This window comes from Delphinapterus leucas, chromosome 4, assembly GCF_059928025.1.
Source record: "Delphinapterus leucas isolate spDelLeu-1000000601 "Yukka" chromosome 4, BTC_Dleu_Yukka2, whole genome shotgun sequence".
NCBI classification, from domain to species: domain Eukaryota; kingdom Metazoa; phylum Chordata; class Mammalia; order Artiodactyla; family Monodontidae; genus Delphinapterus; species Delphinapterus leucas.
Window position 1 is genome coordinate 138,407,006 of NC_143132.1, and position 22,186 is coordinate 138,429,191.

The following is a 22,186-nucleotide window of genomic DNA, read 5'->3' on the forward strand; positions in this document are numbered from 1 at the left end:
AAGTTTCATGATTAAGCTATGAGGTCACTAACCATCTTGCAATTACCCACCATCTAACCAATCATCAACCCAAAGGCTACATTTCATAGTTCTTCATAGTCTCCCTTTTCAATTTAATATTTAAGAAAGAATAGAAATTAGAAAATATGAATTTACAGAGAGGAAAAAATAAGGGAAATGTTTAAAGTATTTTACAAGGCATTTGGCCCACCTAAAACTATGTGGTTTTGGCTCTCACAGCTTATAATGGGCATCTAAGTAGTTTCCTTACGGTGTGAACAAGGTGAGCAAAGGAGTGGATTGGCCCACTTCCAGTTTGGCTGGTAACTCAACACATGGTCTGCCATACCAAAACCTCCTGACAGAAGACAAAGGGCAAGGTAAGGAGGATGCCAGCCTGAGAATCCCGGCAGCTCTGTGGTCAGAGATAGCTTAGGAGTAACTTGCACTAGAAAGCAGGAACTTTGGAGTCCTTGAGCAAATTACCTACTGTCTTTGGTTTCTCGTCTGTGAAATAAGTACCCTTTCCTATCTGAAATCTGGAGGCTGGGCCCAGGCCTCTTGATCCTAGGCCACCCACTAAATGCCCTGTCCTGGGGCTTCCTCTTTCTAGATGGAGATGGCCCTCCAGCAGTGCACAGGCCGTCCATATCGGTGCTACTCAAAGGCCTGCCTAGCCCTTGGTTTTATAGCCTTGGAAAGAAAGGCCCAGGGGACAGTTCTACATTTCCAAATTTTACCTTTGGAAAATAACAAATAATGTATTAAAGAAATACCTGGGGACTTCCCTGGTGGTCCAGTGGTTGGGAGTCCACCTTCCAATGCAGGGGACGCAGGTTCCATCCCTGGTCAGGGAACTAGGATCCCACATGCCATGGGGAAACTGGGCCCACATACCACAATTACTGAGCCTGTGTGTTCTAGAGCCCAAGCACCACAGCTAGAGAGAAGCCTGCGCCCTGCAATGAAGAGCCCGCGTGCCTCAACGAAAAGATTCTGCATGCCACAACTAAGATCCTACGTGCTGCAACTAAGACCCAATGCAGACAAATAAATAAATAAATAAAAGAAATACCTGAAAAGAATCTAAACGCAAATCCATCTGATACACATATTTGTCTGCCAGTAACACCCATTACCAGATGGCTTCCAAAACACCATTTCAAAAGTTGGCAAATGGCAACCTGAAGAGCATCAGGTCCTAGTCTCCTCACAGCTGAAGAAGGCAGCACGAGCTCTAACAGCTCCATCAGGAAGACATCGAATGCAAATTTGGGCTGAGATGACCAGCCAAATCCAAGTTGCACTACCTTCATTCTTGGGAAAGAGAACTCAGCTGCTGCCAAAGAGAGTTCCAGCCACGAGGATGCACCTCAAGACATTCACCCACAAGGAGAGTGAGGCTGCCACACCCCTCTGCCATCCTCACCCCAGGCCCACCGCAGCAGGGACACGCAGCCTCCAACAGATGAGTCTCCTGAAGCACTTCCTGATGTCCTGGCTGCCTCTGACTGCCTCACAGACTAGGGCTCATCCAGCGAACCTCTCTCTTCACTTGGAATGAGACTCGAATTGCGGTCTGACAGTTCTCTCAGCCTTTCCTAGCTCCTTTCCTAACTCCTTTTATGCAGACATTTCCCCTAATAATATCCTTGCACTTTTAGTCCCGTCTTGGCATCTGCTTCTCAGAGGTCGAGACAACATGTCATTCATCCACACATTCATTCACTCAAAGAATGTTCACTGAGTGCCTATGATGTTCCTGACACTTGTCAGCGGCCCTACAGGACTTCAAGTTCCCACGTTCCCAGCCCTGCCCCTCAGAGTCATGAACTGCTTCCCTCTCTTTGGTTTTTACCATGTGCTGGGCATGGAGCTTAGAGCACGTCACAGACCTTAGCTAATTTGCTTTATTCTTGTTTCATGGTAAAGGAAACTGAGACCTAGACAGATTGTTGCCAGGGTCTTCCCTGATAGGGCCAGCTTTTTTACTCTAAAACTCATGTTTGATAACATTAGGCTATGACATATCTCCCCAGTTTGGCTGACAGCTCTGAGCACTTTTTTTCTGGTTCATGAGGGCCAGGGAAACAACTTACTTCAGAGCATTCACAGTCTTACACATGTTAGTAGTGATGCTGTTTAACTCATGTAGAAGCGGAGGTCCCTCATCCGGTGCGAGTTTCCAGCTCATCTTCGCTATGACAAAGAAGACAAGAGAGGATGGACAAAGCCCTCAGCTTCTCTTCTCTTCACCACCACAGCCCAGCTCTGGCAAACTGATGGAAGGTGGCCACATACACCCAAGGCTTCTCCCAGAGGCCGGCCAGGCTCACTGGAGGGTCAGCCTCACCAACACACATGTCATCCAAGAGCAGCCTTCTGCAGGCTAATGCAAACTTATACCGTGATCTCCAAGGTCAGCTACAGTGTCCTCTACACTTGACCCAAGTGTGCCAAGGTCCAGGGAAGGAATGGGCTGAGACTCAGGTAGGTTCTCTGAAGCTGGGTCATCAAATTCCTTGCAGAAGGTAATGAACAATTCATGAGAAGCTGATCAGAGGAAACACCATTACCACAAATGAAACAATATTCTTGTTTAGAAGATGACTTAGAAACAAAAGCCCACCTAATCCTTTCCCTTAAACATGATAACATTTTCAAATCTCAAGAAGGCAGCTTGGAATGAGAGGAACAGCTCTGAATTAACTCGGCAGGTGACCTTGGGCAAATCATATAACCTCCCTTGGCCTGAGTGTCAGGGTCATGGTGAGGGTGAGGCGGGCAGGATGTCCAGCCCTACTCAGCTTCCTCATCTCAAGACTAGAGGTGCTGGCTTCAATAATGTCTTTTAAAGCTCTCCTCCAGCTTTAAAAGCTCTGTGATTCTATGAATTTCAATTTCCTAAAAGAAAGAGATCTAAGAGGTGACATGAAAGAGTTTCCACTTCAAAAAAATAAAAGTTAAACTTCTCAAATGTTTCAGTAGGCATGTCAACTAATCACTCTGTGTGTGTGTGTGTGCATGTGTGTGTGTGCATGTGTGTGTGTGCATGTGTGTGTGTGCGTGTGTGTGTGTGCGTGTGTGTGTGTATTTGCCACCCAGAGCTAATGCTGAATTGACCTGTTTTCCTGGGTAAATGGCTTTCATGGAGAACTATTCCAAGAGCATCTTCTTATCAAAAGGAGAAAGTTCAAACTAAGCTTAAATGAATAAGCAAAACATAGCTGTGTTACACCATGATGTGGCATCTGTGGAAATACAGTCATAAAATATTTTTAAGAAGTCCATTTTTTGTACTGTATAATAATTGTTGCAGGAGGTGAAACTGGCTCCAAATTTCAAAGGGTCACTGATAGTGCAAAAAGCAGAGACTGCACGAAATGTGCCTCTGTGTGCACTTCAGAAATTATTTGACAACAAGTATTTAGACTCTCAGTTGACTTTGATTTTCTGAGGTTCTCTTTGAAGAGAACAGAATTGTTATAATTGCTTCTCTTAGAAGGAGCAAGACTTGATCTGCTCTTTGATCCCCAGGACTGTTTCACATTTGGAGGCCTGATCTGCCACACAATTTTCACAGAAACCATCACACCTGCATACACCCCAGGATAAAAGAAAGACTGGGCTTAGTGTGTGCATCATGGTATCTAGTTGTTTTAAGCTACCATCCTTTAAAGAAATGGTGCCAACATGATTCCACAGTCAACTACGCTTCAAGATTTCAAAGCCCAAATTCAGTGGAGCAGAAAATTCCTTCCAGTGTAAAAGGCCCCATCAGTCAGGTTCTGAAAAACAAAGCAAGCCACCCTCCTAAACGCCTCAAAGAATTGTTAAAACATCTAAGAGGTGACACAGCCAGCCTGTCTCTCCCCTAACTGTGTTTCTATCTCCTACAACTGCTTTTGAAATATAATGAGGTTTGCTTCAGCCAGCCAGACAGAAGGAAGAGCACTAAAGAACAGAGCCCCAGCGAGAGGAGGAAGAAATTCAACCACAAATGTGCATCTGGGCAAAGATGGGAATGTGTGCCTCTTCCTTCTTTCCTTCTTAATCATGTTTTTCTTTAGCCTCTTGCATCCAATTAATCCAGCTTATTTCTCACATTGTATTTCATCATTTTCAGCTCACTGATGCCTTTCCATGAGATGTCTAGACCCTTCAGTCCATCTGCAAAGTATCAGCTCCCCCTCCTTGGTTCTCTGAATATACTAGGCCTGCCTCACTCCTGTGCCTGTGAATGTGATCAGACTGTTCTCCTCTCTGCCTGGCCTCCTCTCTCCAACCTCCTCCAGGGGTAACAAGAAAGCCTTCCCTCAGGTTGCCCCTCCTTTTCTTCAATTCCCATTAAATGCTCTTTTTTCCTAAAGAGATTATAGGAAGGTCCGCTCATCATGGCTTTTCCAGATCCTCCTTCATCTGAAGCTGCTTTCAAGAACCCCAATTTCTGTCCATTATTAATCAGTGTGCGGTCCTGGCTCAGCAGCATAGGAATCACCAGGGAGTTTGTTAGAAATGCAGCATCCCAGGACCCACCCCAGACCAGCCAAATCAGAATCTACATTTCAACAAGACCAAGAGGTGATTCAGGTACATTTTGAAGTTTGAGAAGCATTGCTAGAAAACATAAGAATTTGGAGAAGGGCTAGTAGACTGAGGTCAAAGACGGTTCTCCTGAAGAGGCGGTGACATTTGAAAGAGAGAAAGTGGGATGCTACTGATGGGTCAGAGGGAAATGTCTGATGTAACTGCACAAAGGAGGGTGAGAGACCTGTGGTGCTGAACAACGCTGCGCACTGGGCAGAATCAGCCTAGGGAGGGTCTTCTCCTCAAAAGCCAGGGGCTGCCTGGAGCACTTCCTGCCTACATAAATATGCAACTTAGGAAACTTGCTTCTGGAAAGCTCAGAACCAAAGATGTTGGTGATACTGAATCTTACACGACCAAAGAATGAACCACCATCTCTGGTCAAGACAGCGGTAGGCACCTCCCTCCTGCCTTTGCTCCTTGCTGATGGACGGGGGTGGAATTGGGAGAAACTAGGCAGACACTGTGGAGGTTATGAGTTCGGACTTCATAAAATCTCTGCGAAATCCTCACTTTCCTCATTTTAACTGGGCCAAGATCTGGACTCCCATGTTCTGTAGGATAATATAGAGCTAATAAAATCTTAAGTGACTTTAGGATCCCCCAAGGGCCCTAATTTATAGAAGGGACAAGACCTCATACAGTGTTGTTGCTTCACACTAATAGTAATCATATTGGAAATGAAAAAGAACACAGAAATGATTAATTTTAAGGCCAATGAAGAAAAGCAAAGAAGTTAAGTAAGTTATTAGACATTAAAATGTAAGATCGTACTTGAAACTACATTTTTATTTGCCATATGCTAACTTTAAGAATAAAGTTATTTAGGCTTTATAAAACAAAATATTATCACGTCTGTACTTCTCAATTTCCAATCTCTGGGGGTAAAATCCCTTAGAAGCAGGGGACCCTGAGCATTCCAGAAAAATGTCCTGGTTTTTATCAGCTGATTAAACAAGTATTTTACATATATTAACAAATGCAGAATTCTTATCATCATGCCAGACTCTTGTTGGGGATGTGCGGGAATCTGCAGTCTCAATCCTGAGGGGAAGATGACCTACCTCCACAAGTCATCATTTCAGGGCCTCAAAAGTATCTGGGGAGCTGAAGGAGGGTGCTCAGTGTTTGCAGGGGGCTTGGTGGTGTCAAGACCCTTCCCCGAGTAGGGGTCTGACACTGCTGCCCCTCAGCTGGCAACTTCTCCACCCTAAGGTTCTGTGAGCAGGAACCATCCCACCCCTACACCTCTGAGGCCAGCCTCCCTGGGAGTAAGAGATGGTGGAGAATAGGGGTTGGGATGGAGCAGCATCAGCACCCACATACTGTCTGCTAAAGGGCCTGATGGACAGAGACTCCTAAGGTCAATGTAGCTGGGCCCCCATCTGCTCCAACTTTGGGTTTTCAGAACTCTAAAGCACTCCCAACCACTAAGTAATTGAGAAAAGTGGATCACCAATCAGAGGGAGACAGAAAACAACGTTCTCATGCTCTGCCTTGTCTGCGAGTGAGCTCTGCACAGGGCTCCGGCACACCCCAGGGTGCAGAGCCCTGTGATTACTGAGCTACAGTAGAATGAGCATCCCCAGACCTCAGGGATCATCCCCACAGCCTCAGGGGCTTGGTTCTTCCTGCTAAAGGAAAGACTCTCCCTCAGATACAGGGATGACCAATGAACAAATAACCAGAATTTGAGACAATAAAGTTTTCCATAAAAAGGACTCCTTCCCAAATTGTTTTTACCAAAGAGCTAGGAGGTTGGTGTTGATGTCTATTATCCAAATACAACCCTGAAGAAAGACTACCTTAAGTATCAAAGTCCACACCAAGGTCAATGAAGATATTTTTAACCATTAGGGGATGGCATTTAGAGGCTTGGGATGCAGAGGACATGAATTTGGGGTGCATTTCATGTGAGTCTGCAGCCCTATTATTGGATATGTATGATAATTCTCCAAAGTTTGAAAGGGGTTATTAACACAACGCACGATGATATGGATGGGCGACAGAAAATAAAGAGGGAAAGAACGAAAAATAAGACAGAAAAAGAACAGTGGACTAAAGAAGTAAAGCAACAATAGCACGGCTGAAATTCAAAATTAGATAGACACACATTTGCTCTGCAAAGTCATACTTTTAACTCTTCAGTTGTTCATTCAATGCAGATTAAGTCATCCTTACACAGCAGGCACTTGGTACAGCTGCTTTGAATTAGTGCCATCACTAATTGTTGGCCTACGTTCTAAAACAAATCCCAGTCCAGCCTGGAATTGGGCAGAGTTGGTCTGGATGCTTTTTTTCCTTACCTTGTCCCTTTTACTACCCAACTGGCCCCATGAATCTGAAGAATCTGAGGCAAGAAAAGGTCTTTCGTAAAATTTAAAACAGAAGCGCACTCACGTGGAGCACATCCACAGTCAGCTGCTGCAAGTTCCGAGATCTCAGTTCTTGCATTTGTTTGTTGTTTTCTTCATATTTTTCTTCCAAAAGCTTTCTGCATAAAGTGAACATAGAAAAAGAGCTGCAATTTGCTAAAACCACATCTACGTTACACAAGTGTGATCCCTGTTTCAAAAGGCAGACTGGGGTGTAGGGCAGCCAGGCCTGTGGTCTCTCCCTTATCACGTGAGTGCGGTGCAGCCCCACTCGATTTTCCTTTAAAGCACGCAGGATGCTGGCTCTTTGTTCACCCTCAAGAACCCAGAACTCAGGGGAAGAGGGTGGCGCCGTTCCTGTGTGCTCTCGGCCTGTGCTGACAAAGGACAGGAGTGTGTCTCTGATGCTCAGGAGAGAGCCCAACACATATGAATAACTGGGTAACAAACCCATAGATGTGGAAAACAGACCTGCATTTCAAAGAATTTATGGAAAAGAATATGAGAGCCACTGTGAAGGGGAATTTTTCTCAGACATTTTCTGTTTCCTCTACAATAGAAGAGTTGAATTTAATAGACCTGCTATTAAACTGGAGGAAAGATTTGAGTTCTTGTGATTACTTGTATGCTAATTTATACTTAGATTTCTTGAAAAATCACTGAATATCCCTGTAGTCAAATTTTCTTGTCTATTATGTGGGTACATTATAACCCTCATGACAACGGAGTCATTTTCTACCTAAAACACATGACCTTTCTCAAATCCTAGAAACAATAATCAAAACCACTCCAATGCAATTCATTCATAAAATCAAGAACAAACTTATTTAAAAATCATTGCCTTTAATAACAAAAATATTAAATGCCATGAGGTAGATCTATGACTTTTTTGCGTATTAAAAATAGTTTTAATTTGAAAAATAAATTGTAATGTGCAAGTTGTTAAATTGCCTTTTTAATCTGTTCCTGTCAGAGATTTAATTTTCCTTTCACCCTCAACCAATGACATGAACCATGGTACCCTGGAAATATCGCCATTCCTGAGGTGTTAGAAATAGATCTGGGACTGTGAGTTGATGCAACAGTCCAAACAACTTTCTTGACTATATTTCTTCAGCAAAATCCACACTTCATGGTGTACTGGTTTGCATATATCTTCCAGCTGAACACTGAATGATATCACATTGGACAGATTTGAGTTTCAGGTCTTTTTTTGTCCCTCTAATTCTTTGTTGGGGCTTCTAAGCCACCAAAAAATTGGCAGAGGAAGAAAGAAGAAGAAAAATTAGGCAATTGGGTCACATACCAGCTGAAAAATCAGTCTTTGAGAAATTGGGAGTTTTGGGCTCTTTGGAACCCCCTTTTCATGTGTAAACTCTAAACACTTGTGATCTCTCACACCAGCAGCATGCCCAGAGCAGACTGTGAAGGGCTTTACCTGACAAAACAGAGTTGTTTCCAGGCTCCTTCTTAAAGCCAGCAATTTCCTGCAGGTACACAGCAGCCAGGGCTCTGGGCAGAGGGGTTTAGCAAACACCTGGGGAGTGTGGACAGAATAGTGAGGCCACCTTATCACCCCCTCACGGCGCTGTGTACAGAAGGTGTCAACAACAAAGAGGCTTCGTCTGGAGGCTGACCTTATATTTTTATTCCTAATAACCTCCCTGATATTCAATCCTTCTTTTCACACAAGACTGAAAGCCTGCTATTAATAGTGCCTGGCATCCAATAACCATCTATGGCTCAATAACCATCTTTTGAGGGAATGAGTGAATGAATAAATGAATAAACTGATAAATATGTGCATTTTCTTGTTGTGGTTTTTGCTTTTCTTCAGCAAGTTCCTCTAGAGCCCTGGGAGGCAGCCCAGGGCCCAGGGCACTAAGGGAAGGTCACTTACTTTAGCTTCCTGGCCTCCTCATCAGCTGCCTGGACCTTCCTCAGCCGCATCCTCTCTCTTGGTGTCATTTTCTGTACCTCAGACAGCGCCCACAGGGTCTGCAGGTGGATTTTTTCTGCCTATAGATAATAAAGATTCCCATGTGCAACCCATCCCAAACATGCTCAGAAAAATTAAACAAGTATTTTACAGAAGTATCATTACACTACTGAGAAGGGAAAAGCATCTCAAGACATGCCAAGTGAAAACTAATAAACTCTGGGTAGGTAATTAGCCAAGAAGGACTGTGGTTAATTGGCAATATTTTTTAAACTAGATTTTTGTTTAAAAGCAAATTATGTACTTTGCAAATTTCTGCTCATTTCATTGCCTATGACTGCTTTTCATAGTGCAAGACAAATTAGGATCTTGGCCATTAAGGAGTAAATAGACTGGCAGACTAATTCAACCATGTGGATAAGACACAATTTTGGAATTAGGCAGGGTTTGAATCCCATCTCTACCACTCATTAGCTCTGTAGCCTTGGGCAAGTTACTGAATTTCTCTGAACCCCAGTTTTCTCATCCATAAAGAATGAGCTATCCTGAGTATTATATGAGATAATGTATGTACAGTGCCTGACATATAAAAGTATCCCAAAATGGTAGTATTACAATAGCTAAAAGTTATTGAATATGCCTTATCTTCTAGGCTTCATACAGTAGGTATTTTTATGGCAGCATGGCATAGTGATTAATTGCACAGTTAAGAACATTCTCTAAGTTCAAATCCTAGTTCCAGGCTACATGCTGTATGCCTTTGGGCAAGTTACTTGACCTCTCTATGATTGCTTAAATAATAATAATAATAGTACCTACTTTGTAGGGTTGTTGTGAGTTTAAATGAGTTAATTCATGCAAAAAGCTTATAACAGAGCAAAGCATATGGTCATTACCCCTGAAAATGTTAGCCAATATTATTCGAGAGCCTCTTTCTTCAGTTAAAGAAATGTGCTTACATTAACCATGTATTGAAAGGTCTGCAACCACATTCTCAATGGCATTTGCTTCTGTGCCTGGCTTGGTTAGGGCCCAATAGCGGAATGCCTTTTGCACTGAACTCCCTCCTTAAGAAACACTATGAGGGGGGGACAGGGAGGGAGGATAAAAATCCCCAAGCACAAGTAAAACAGTTTTGTGATAAAAATCAACTTGTATGTAATCCACTGATAAATATTATAAACATGTATGTGGTAGATACGGGTGTATGTTTACACTTATGTGAATACCTAAAGGAATAGACTTAACTAGTCACCAAAATGGGGATCATCTCAGTGTGGCGAGATTTCAGTTGCTTTTTAACTATTTCTTTCATCTTTGGTATTGTCTGAATATTTTACATTAAAAATAGTATTGTTTCTTTAAGCAGAAATAAAGCTATTTTCATCTTTATATTTAGTGTACATAGGAGGGGACAATATGAAAAGTCTGGGGTATATTCATATACTTAGATTGAATAATTGTCAAAATACATATATTTGTTAAATAAAAAACATTCAAGTTTTAAAATGTGTATAAGATGACCCCACTTACATTAAAATATACGTACACAGGAAAAAAAAAAAGAAAAGAAACACTATGAGGGCTTCCCTGGTGGCGCAGTGGTTGAGAGTCCTCCTGCCGATGCAGGGGACACGGGTTCATGCCCCGGTCCTGGAAGATCCCACATGCTGCGGTGCAGCTGGGCCCGTAAGCCATGGCCGCTGAGCCTGTACATCCGGAGCCTGCGCTCCGCAACGGGAGAGGCCACAACAGTGAGAGGCCCGCGTACCACAAAAAAAAAAAAAAAAAAGAAAGAAACACTATGAGGAAACTGTAATGACCTCTGTAGGCAGTTCTCATCCCTCTAGAATACAGTTCAGACCAGAGCCTCCAGGGGCCATGCAGTTTTCAGGAATACACATGCTTTATTTTGTAAAACCAGATAGAGCCCCTCAAAACAGTCATAGATCTTGAAAATAACAGTGACGATTTGAAATCAATATCTCATAATGTGAAAGATCACCCGAAGAACTGGATTCAAGCACACTATAATTGTAAGCACAGTCAGGCAAACTGTTTCAAAACTGCAGTGCAAAATGATAGCTAAAGTTAGTCCAGTATTTTAAAAATAAGATACCTACTACTCTCACATATCTTGTTAATAAAATAAAATGAGAAGTTCCAGGCATTCCTGAAAAAAATAGGTAGTAACCCAAGAAAACTAGGTTATAGGGGCATGCCTAAAGATGTATCTCCTGAGTTGCAGGGTATTTTAACTGGAGATCATGCATTAAACAAAGACTGAATACCTTTGATGGACCAGTTCCCTCAGTTTGAAAGTGGGGATGGAAAACAAACACGGCACAGTTGAGAAACCACTAGACTGGGGGTTAGAGAAGCATATTTGTGTAATTTGGCCTTGAAGATCAAGCTGATGAGGGCTACCATTCTCACTTCACTGCCCTGCACAGCTCTGGGAGGGACTGTCATTCTCATTGGAACAAAATTAAATAACATTTCTTCAGCAAAATTATAGATTTGGTCTTATCAGTGGTGCCCCCTGGAGTTGTGCAGTACACAGCCTGCACAGCTGTACATGGCTGTTCTGACATAACCTAGTATTCTGGGATCTTGTAAGCTATGGCATAGAAATTTTGAATAGGTAGGAGAGACAAATGAGATCAGGAAAAAATTATGGCTCTTTGTGAAACACACATTCTCTAGTTCTTATGTATATCTCAAGAAAGTAAATTTTGGCTTATTTTCAATTGTCCCAGGACTCTACAGTGTCAGCTTTTCAATAGATACTCTGCCAGTTCCTGTTAAACAACCAACGTGTGAAAGCCATTTATGCTTAATCTGAATGTTCATTAGCATAAATATCACTAAACGTTTGAGAGATGAATTTCTCTGTATACTTAAAATGCAACTGCAGAGCTACCCTGCAGATCTGTAAGCTGTGCAGAGGTTTAAACTTTTATGATTTCAATTTACTACCACCTGGGGCAAAGGACTTTGGCACATCAAGTTACTGAAGCTCCTTAATTTCTTGGCAAGACTTAAGTGAATTCTAGGATACTCCATGCTGTCAGCTTAGCACTAATATTTTTTAAGACAAATGCATTTAACCTTTACACTCAGTGGGCTTTTTAAAAACAAAGCAATTACTTACACAGCATTAATTATATAAGCTTCCTCCTTCTGACGATTCAAATTCTTGTCTTCCAGGGTCATTTCCGAATATTGGCACATCAGGTGCTGAAAAAAAGAACAGCCGTAACATACCTTAAAGACTCTTCAGGGATGAAGAGGCATAAAATAACCAGTAGCCTTTTCTGATGTGTAGTACTACTGAGGCTTGAAATCAAACCCACTGGTAACTATTTTTCCTTCTGTAACAGGTCTAAAACATTACACAGCAGCTCCTGTGGGGTCAGGCTCCTGTCCATCTTTCCAACTTCATATTGCTCTGCCTGCTCTCTTGCTCCCGGTCACCCAGCCACAGGCAGGCCTTCCCTCAGCTCCAAGAACACACAGTTCTCTCCCACCTCAGGGACTGTAGTGGAGGATGTCTCTGCTCCCAGTGAAACCGAACAGGACCCTGTGAGGCTCCTGGGCACGAAAGCCTTTCTGTGTCCCCTATTTGTAGGGAATAGGCTTCAGCCTCCATGACTTTCCCTGAGTTCCAAAGGGCAGGTTCAAACAGTTGCTAATCAATGAAGGGAGGGAATGCAGAGAGAAGGGAGGAGCAGTTAAGAAACAATAGTGCAGCCTTGGGACAGGGTCCTGGTTCTGCCTCAAGGGATACACATAACAATACCTTTGAGTTCTTCTGCAGAACTAAAACCCCCAACAAATGGAAGATGTTAACTACTTGATGAAGCATTCTTCATTCTAGAGGGAAAGTCAGAGTTTGATAACCTGGAGAACCACAGAAGCTCATCAGGAGCCCACCTGAGGCCAGATTAAAGGAGTGCAGGCCCTGCACACACCCTGATCCTTAACAGCAACCCTACCCTTGAACCACTGCTATAAAACTCCTCACCAAATCCCCCTGAGTTGGAACACACAGCTTTGAGGGCATGGGTCTTCTGTGTCCCCCTTTACCTGACAAAGCAATAAGCTATTCTTTTCTACTTCACCCAAAACTTTGTCTCCAAGATTTGATTCATCACTGGTGCACAGAGGCTGAGTTTCAGCATCACCAAGGCCAGGACTAGGGTGAGACAAGCAAGGCACTCACCTCAGGTACAAATTTAAGGGGCATAAAAAACTCAGTAACCAAGATAAATAATATTTTAATGCAGTATTATAAAAAAAATCAACATTAATGACAAAAAGCCTTGGAGAATACAATAGCAAAAGTTTAAAAAGCGACAAGACCCGGTCCTGAACTTGCACCATTCTACCTCAGTTTCTAACCGAGCTGAACTTAGGTCTGCTCACCAGCAAAGCCAATTTAATGATACCAGGTTGTGGCGAAGGAAAGTACAGCGTTTATTACAGGGCACCAAGCAAGGAGAATGGGTAGCTAATGTTTAAAAGACCAGAACTCCCTGATAGCTTTCAGGGAAGGGTCTTTAAAAGCAACATTTGTGGTGAGGGTTGCAGCTCATGGACTTTCTTCAGATTGGTTGGTGCTGAGGTAACAAGGTGGTGTTTTGGGAATCTTAATCATCAATCTCTGGTTCCAACCAGTCTGGGGTCTACATGCTGGTTTTCATCATATAGTCACCACCTGTGTAGGGGTCCTAGTTTCTGCAGAACAACTCAAACATATGAATTAGATTATTATATATATCCCTTGGGGAGGAACTAGAATTCTGTTTTATCACTGAACTGTTGTTTAGGCTATCATTACTTTTCTTGCTTGACTGCTTTTCTTTTGTTTCTACATTCCCTCAGTTCTCTAATTAGTAACTACCTGAGTCTGTTTCTTGGAACTCAGGAAAGTCTTAGGAGACTAAAGCCTTTTTCTACAAACAGTGGACACTGTTTCAAGGAACAGTGGACATGGAGGGACTTTTATACCTGAGATGGCCCTGCAGGGTCCTGCTTGGTTTTAGCTCCACTTTCATCCTAGCCCCATTGGATCTTGTCCTTGAACGTTTGATATTTTGTTACTATGGACTTTTTTTAGCATTACTTTTGATTTTTTTAAAAAACACTACATTGCAACATTATTTATCTGGATTACTGAGTTTTTGGTGTCCTTTTTAATTTTGCACCAGGGAAAATGCCTCATTTGTCTCACCCTAGTCCCAGGGGATCTATTTGATGCCTTTTGACTTTTTTGTTTGTTTTTTTGCTCACACACCCTTCATTGTGGTTTTGATCCCAACAACCAGCCTCTTTTCAGAAGTCTGCCCTCAGGCAAGTGGAGAGCTATACTCAGGGAGAGCTGAAAGCACCAGGGACCTCCCACCACTTCCTCCTCTTGTCCTGCTTATCCCACATCTTTAGTGCTTCCCCCTCCAGGAGACATCACCTAAGTCAGAGTTTTGTACGAGCCACCCCTGTGATCACAACACTCTCCCTCAGGCTCTTTGTAGGGCACGCTGCTTCTCACCATCTCACTGATGTCACAATGTCACCTGCTCCTTCTCTGACCACCAAAGCCCTTCCCTTCCCTTATTTCACAGCATGCTATATTTCTTCCTAGTTCTTCTGATAGTTTACAATTATTTTATTTACTTGCTTACATTTTCTTGGTTACTGGGTCCTCTTACTAGCAGCCAAGCTTCAAAAAGACAGGAGCCATATCTGTTCCTATCATTTTGGCACCCCCCAGTGTCAGTACAGTGCCAGAGCTCAACTAATGACTGCACATCAAGTCAGCATCCCTGTTTCCTGTGCCTGAGAACTGGACACTGATGAAAAGGTGTGCCCATTTGTGAAGGTGAATGACTGCTCTGTGGGTCCACTTAAAACTATTCATAAAAATTAAAGGAAATCTGCTCAAGGGATTTGTATTGTAAAAGCCTACGAAGTCTAAAAACAAGGAAACAAACAAACAAAAAAACTTCCTGAGAGGACACCATTTGCTTTTTGCTTACCATTAAAGGCAGATTCTCTGCATCGAAATTTTTAATCTACAGGAAAACAAAATAAACTCAGCTAATCAATAAAAAGTATTAGTAGGATACAAAATAAGGAATGGAATAATAAAGGCCCAGTGAAACCCCCAGATTTTGTATCATTAGTAGTACATTCTTGCACTAGCAGGGATACACGTACAAAGGTAAGAGGTAGAGGTAAGATTTGTAAGCCAAGAGCTCTAAGGGTGGATGCTGCAGTTAGGCAAAAAATCACAATCCAAACTTCTCACATCTGGGGCACCAGGGAGCTGGAGTTCACACACCTTCCTTGGCAGAGATTGCCTACTAATAATTTCCCCCAGCTTTTAAAAAAAACCTTGTTTCTCCTTTCTGACTGATTCTTACTGCATCTTATTCCCACAGCACATCTACAAGTCCTAGAAGGTATATAAATGCTAATATGTGCTTCCAGGTATCCCTTTCATTTTAAATACCTGTGGTTGTTCAGCAATGTAAGGAATTTTTTAAATTTCTACAGTAAATGGTCTCAATGAAGGACTCTTATTCAACATGCTGTAATGTTTAAAAAGAAAATTATTGTTCAAATGAACTAAAATATAAGTACAATTTAAAATTGCTTCTGCAGCAATACATTTCTTTCCGTACCTTTCCATGATGGCATTAAGCTGTCTTGGGTATCTCTCAGGGAGAGAAGGAGTGTCGCCTTCAACAATTTTTAGAACGATGGATAAGAAATTGGAGCCAGTGAATGCATGATTCATACAGCACATCTCATACAAAATGCATGCCAGAGACCTGAATACACAAAGAATTTGAATGAGGGATAAATGTCCTCTTTTAAATTTGATCATCATACAAAACCTCAGATGTGTTAGGGCATTGGTTGTGAGGCACTAACATACACTTTGTTTTCTATTTAGATACATGTTTACTAAAAAAAAAAGGAAAAAGTGAAAAAAGAAAGCACAAAATGTAAGTCTGAATGAACACTTTTTGTCAGAGGAGAGCAAACAATCCAACAGGAATATGCCTACACATAGTAGGGACTCAATAAATATTTGATGAAGGTAGTAAGAAATTTTTGAATCAACCTCTTTGAAGGAAAAGTAAAATGCAGGTAAATATTGTCTTCCTAAGGCAGTTCAATTAATGTTATATATGCAAAATAAAATTTAAATTTATTAGCCTAGCCTTCCCTCCAATGTATATCCAAGCATTCTGAAAAGGAAGCTGGCATCTTTATTAGTTTTCTAAATAGAATCCATTTGCAAGTAGGGTGGGAGAGTGGCTGCCTGCAGCACTCATTAATGTGTATAATTCTCCCTTCAGGAGTATGAAACAATATTAAAGTTCTAGATCAGTCCAACACTAATTTGTGTTAACTATGCAAATCAGTCATCTCTAAACTAGCAGAAAAATCTTTTAAATAATCTACATCATTAAGAGAACCAAGGAGAAATTTCTGCCTGAACTGAGTTTTAAGAAAGAACTTTTCTCCTGAATAATGGGTTATTTTTATCTTCTAGCTATTCTGAATTATGTAACTAGCCAGGTCTCCCTTTTCTTATTATTTGCTTGAAAGATCAGAAATAAATTTGCCGTTGACCTTGTGTAAGCTGTGTTTTATGTAACTTCAAACACTGTCCTGCTTTCTCATGAAAGGCAAGATATATATCAATACATACATACATGAATACCATCATTTTAACCATTTTGTGGGTGTTCAAGAAAATTCTGGATATATACACTGAAAGCGTTTCTGTTCCAGTAAATAATAATAACACTAAAAATTTCAAACGGATTGGTACTTTACATATTACAAAGCACTTTCATATATATCTCAACAGAGCATCATAACTTCCCAGTGTAATGGAGGCAATATTATATTTTTCCCATTTTATACATGATGAAACTGGCTCAGAGAAGTTAAGTGACTTGGCCAAGGTCACACAAGTGGCCCTGATTGACTCTTGAGTTATGTATTTTTCTTTCCAAATCCGAGACTATTTCCATTATAGAATGCTAGAAAGAGGCAGACATTAGGAGAAATCTCACGATATTGACTAGAACACCAAGATCAATGTCAACCTTATAAATTATGAAAATTATTTGAAGCTCAATAAATTTTCATCCATCCGTAAGACTATTAAATGGTATTTGGTATAGTAGCACATATTTAGATTTCTATACCCAGAAAAACAATTTCCTTCAAATAAAGGTGAAATAAAGACATTTTTAGACCAAGAAAAACTGAGAGAATTCATGCCAGCAGGAAAGCACTAAAATCCTAAAAGGGAATTCTTCCAAAAGAAGAAAGATGATCCCAGACAGAAACAAGGAATGAAAGAAGGAATGAAGAGCACTGGAAAAAGTAATTTTCTGAATATGTTTAAATCAACATTAACTCTATAAAACTTAACTATCTTATGGGATTTAAAATTATGTGGAATAACATTTCATGACAAAAATAACGCAAAAGACAGAAGAGGGTAAATGGAGTTAAAGTATCATAAGGTCCTAATATTACTGGGAAAGTGGTAAAAGCAGTAATTTTTACTAGACTGTAATAAGTCAAGAATGCATAACTGCTAGGATTACCACCAAAAAAATAGTAAAATGATGTATAACTGAAAAGAATAAAACTAACAAGTTACTAGAGGGAAAAAATATCAAATAACAAAATTCAAATTAAAAAAAAGCAAGAGGGACTTCCCTGGGGGCGAGTGGTTAAGAATCCAACTGCCAATGCAGGGGACATGGATTCAAGCCCTAGGCCAGGAAGATCCCACATGTCGCGGAGCAACTAATGCCTGTGCACCACAACTACTGAGCCTGTGCTCTAGAGCCTGTGAGCCACAACTACTGAGTCTGTGTACCACAGCTACTGAAGTCCATGTGCCTAGAGCCTGTGCTCCACAACAAGTGAAGCCACCGTAATGAGAAGCCTGCGCACCACAACAAAGAGTAGCTCCCGCTCGCCACAACTAGAGAAGGCCCGCGAGCAGCGATGAAGACCCAACACAGCCAAAAATAAATAAATAAATTTATTTTAAAAATAAAAAAAATTTTAAAAGCAAGAAAGGACAGAAAAAGGAACATAAAACAAGTGGTATGTGAAGACTAAAAAAGAAGACAAACTGTCATTAAGCATTTCAACATGATTGTATACATTAAAAAGGTCAAAAGACACTACAAGCTATTAGAATTCACAATTGAATTTAGCAAGTTGTTGGATACAAAGGTCGTTTCTATAAGCCTGCAGTAAACACATTTTAAAAACAAAATTAAAAATGTCATTAACATCACAAAATGTCAAATATGTAGGAATAAATCAAACGTAAGATGTGCAAGACCCTACACTGTAACCTCAGTATATTGCCGAGAGAAACTAAAGAAGATCTAAAGAAAAGAAAAAAAAATAGGGAGGGATAGATCCACACTCTTGGATTGGAAGGTTCAATTTATGAAGATGTTCATTTTTCCAAGAATGACCTAGTACAATATTGATTCAAATCCTAGCACACTTTTTTGTGGGAGTTGACAAGCTGATTCTAAAGTTTACATGGAAATGCAAAGGGACAAGGGTAGCCAAGGCAACTGAAGAAGAACAAATTTGGAGGTCTTGTATTACCAAACAGCAAGATTTATTATGAAGTTTCATTTCTTATGAAAGTATGATATTGGCGAGGAAGAAAAAATAGACCAGTGGAACAAAATAGAGGGCTCAAAAACAGATCTGCATGTATTCAATCACTTGACTAATGCAAAGATGAACTGCACTGTGGTAGAGGAAAAGATGATCTTTTTAATAAATTATGCTAGGCCAATTGAATAACCATATGGAAAATATTGTATATTGACTCCTGTCTCACATCATACACATGCACAAAAATCAATTATAGGTGGATCTAACTGAAAGATAAAATCATAAAATTTTTAAGAGAAAACAGGTACATGTCTTCCTGATCTTGGCATAAGCAAAGATTTTTTAAATAAAATGCAAAAAGCACTAACAATAAAGTTAGGGACTGATAAGATGGATTTCATTAAAATTATAAACTTCTGTTCACAAAAAAACACCATTTGGAAAGTAAAAATGAAGATACAGAGTGGGAAAAGATATTTGCAATTCAAATATCCATCTAAGACTGGTATCCAAAAAATTCCATAAATCAAACAATCAATCTTCTACAAATCAATAAGAAAAAGGAGAGAATCCAAGAGAAAAATGGCCAAAAGATTTGAAGAGACACTAAATGGCCCCAAGTCATGAGATGTTTAACATTATTATTCATTAGAGAAATCGAAATTAAAACCACAGTGCACAGTCATCAGAATGGCTAAAATGAAAAAGGCAATTATCAAGTCAGTACCTGTTAGGTTTCGAAAAAGTTTTCTTGAAAAGAAGAAAGGGTAGGGCTATACACTAATATAATCATCAGATTGAACCAAATACTTTTACCTGTGTGGGTATGTGTAAAATATTTGTGTTCTGTGAAATGCCCCAATATACTTCTTATTTCCCCAGAGAAGAGTCTAATTCTAACTTCAAGAAGTTTTCTTATACTGACACAATATAGAGCTACAAAGGACTATCAAGATTTGCTAATTCCAAATTCTCACTGTATTGATGAGAAACCAAAGTTCAGAGAGAGGGAAGGACTTTGCCTGGAAAGGTGCCATGTTAGATCAGCTTGTTTGATACTGGTACAAGTTCTCATTCAATATTTCTTAAAAATGTTTTCTAAAAAATTTATATTGACTACCCCCTGCTATATAATCTATTGTATAGGTAATAATTTGAACACTGAAAAAAAAATACATTAAATTCATAGGTCCAAGAGGTAGAGGCTATCCAGGCACCCACACATACTCTTCTGAGGATGTCACTCAGCCTTGTGGGCTCTTAGTCTTCTTCAGGACTTGAGCTGAAGCAGAACAAAGCAAGACAATCTCTCCTGGCTCTGACAGGTCTGAACAGTTAGATGGGAGCAATGATCCCTGACCCAGGACACTTTGAGGTGTCTTGGGAGCAGACTTTTATATTGTTTCCACCCATAATACAAATGGCAACAATAACAACGATAATAATAATGAAAATGATAGCTGAAATTTTAATGATGGTGTTTATTATAAGCCAGGCACCCTGTTCTATGTTCCTTACATACTCAAACTAATTTAATCATCCTCACAACAGTCCTAATGAAGTATGAACTATTATTATCATTCCCATTTTCGAGATGAGGAAACCCTAAAACTGGGTAAATTGTTCAAGGTTCCATACTGAGTGGGTGGTAGGGCTAGTACCGCAACACAGGCTCTCTGGCTCTAGAGACAGAAACTCTATGCTATCCTGACTCTTAGTGCTGTACCAATCAGAGCATTTCAGGTCCTTAAGGATGTCCTTCAGTAGGAAATCTTGGCTAGCCCTGAGAGAAGCCTTTCAGGCAGAGGTTGACTTCCCTGATTTCAGGTCCCATCTGGAACCATAATCCACCATCAAAGATCCCTGGGGCTTTAGACAAGCCATGCAGTGTATCAGACCCCGGCAAATATAGAAAACACAGACAACTAGATGTTCTGGGGCAGAAGGAAAGGAAGGCAGGCAAGTTTGGCCTTTGCTTTTCTGTTGCTTGGCAGGGAAAGAGGGTTAGTGGTCTATCAAGCACAGTGAGTTGATCACAAAGTCAAACCCTAGTTTTATGGAGACATAATTCTACATGAGTCATACTTGATGAACGTATTGAGGATTATAAAAAGATGTGGAATTATCTGGCTAGACAGACTACAGAACAATTAGATCTAGAGAACAACTCAGTAATCAATTTTGATGCAAAACTATTCTTTTTTGGAAATCCTCTCAGCTACACTGAAGGCATGCTGCTTTCCATTTACCTATTTTATTTTGATCTACTGATATTTGCTGGGCTGGAGCACATGGAAAAGACTTCATTTATTGCCCAGTAACTTGTGGAAAGGGACCTGCTATGGTCCCAGTGCACATGCCTGGCATGGGAGCCAGTAACTGAAATATGAGACAATCTGGTTGTAGAAACTACCATGACACTTGGAGCAAAAGATTTTTTGATTATCCTGTACCAGTTTTACAATCTATTTTCTATGTATACTTTTTATTCTAATAACTATATGTCTGTGTATCTGTATGTCTATGTTTTAATTTTCTCCAGTTTCTAACCAGGCATTTCTACATGGGAATAATTACATTATCTCAAGCTCATCACTTCTATCCTTTTTGAAGACTTTTCTCTTATTTGACTCCCAGGTCTTAAATATGGCAATGCAAGAGCAGGGAAGGGTGGGGGGCCGGGAGACTAATTGAAAAAAACAAGAGGTATATTTAACTTAGAAGTCTGTAATTTGCATTCCTTTCTTTTTCCAAAATAGAGCCAACTGTGAAGAAGTAAGCAAATAAATCCCTGAGGGGGTGAATGTGGCAGTGAAAGGGAAAGCTGGGATCAGGTGAGAGCAAAGCAAATTATACCTGAATTCCATAAACTTGCCATCTGTCCAAGTTCAACAGAACTGCCCAGTGGATTTCTGAAGCACAGATTGATAATAAATTGCAAATTTAACTCCGACTTTGTCTTGTCTCAAGGTAATTAAATTTACCCTTTGAAACCTGCCCTGACTCTGCAAAGAGAAACCTACCACACAGTGGTGCCTGACTCTGGTTAGGGAAATTTTATTGATCTTCTAGATAATATTTTTACTTGATGTAATCCTAACATATCCATCTAGAAAAGAGTATACATAATTCATGCAGGCGAATAAATAGAGTAATAGAAATTTAATACAAGAGTAGCAGGTTTTGCTTTAGTGTGTGTTACCCTAAATAAAAGTCTTTACCGTGGTAATGTTGAATATCAACAAAAACTCAGTCTAGATATGATAAACAACACTGAGCTGCTTGAACAAATTTTAAGAAGCGTATTATGTTAATAACTAATGTTTATTAAGGGCCCATCACATCCCAGAACCTCTATCAGTTCTTCCCAAGCTTTCATATGCATACAACAAATCTACCAAGGAATTTGTTAGAATGCTGATTCTGAGTATTTGGGGGGAAATGGTGGTTACACTGGAGCATAGTTTCTGTATCTTCCTTGAATCCCCATGTAAAACAGAGCAGCTAGATAGAAAAACTATAATCCGAGGCCAACATTTTCAACAAAGTTAGGTGACAATGTGTCTCCTTGAAACTCAAGGTACAAGTACATGGAGAC

General features: G+C 40.5%; 1 protein-coding gene across 1 annotated transcript in view; it reads right to left on the reverse strand.

Moving 5' to 3' along the window:
• Nucleotides 1-230: 230 nt before the first annotated feature.
• NEK11 (NIMA related kinase 11) overlaps nucleotides 231-22,186 on the reverse strand; it is a 112,176-nt gene continuing 90,220 nt past the window's right edge. Inside the window, 6 exon segments of the mRNA XM_089911156.1 lie at nucleotides 231-2,521; nucleotides 4,253-4,356; nucleotides 6,984-7,081; nucleotides 8,863-8,981; nucleotides 12,058-12,141; nucleotides 15,416-15,737. Of these exon segments, the coding sequence (XP_089767282.1) occupies nucleotides 2,390-2,521; nucleotides 4,253-4,356; nucleotides 6,984-7,081; nucleotides 8,863-8,981; nucleotides 12,058-12,141; nucleotides 15,416-15,737 (859 nt within the window). The 3' untranslated portion in view covers nucleotides 231-2,389.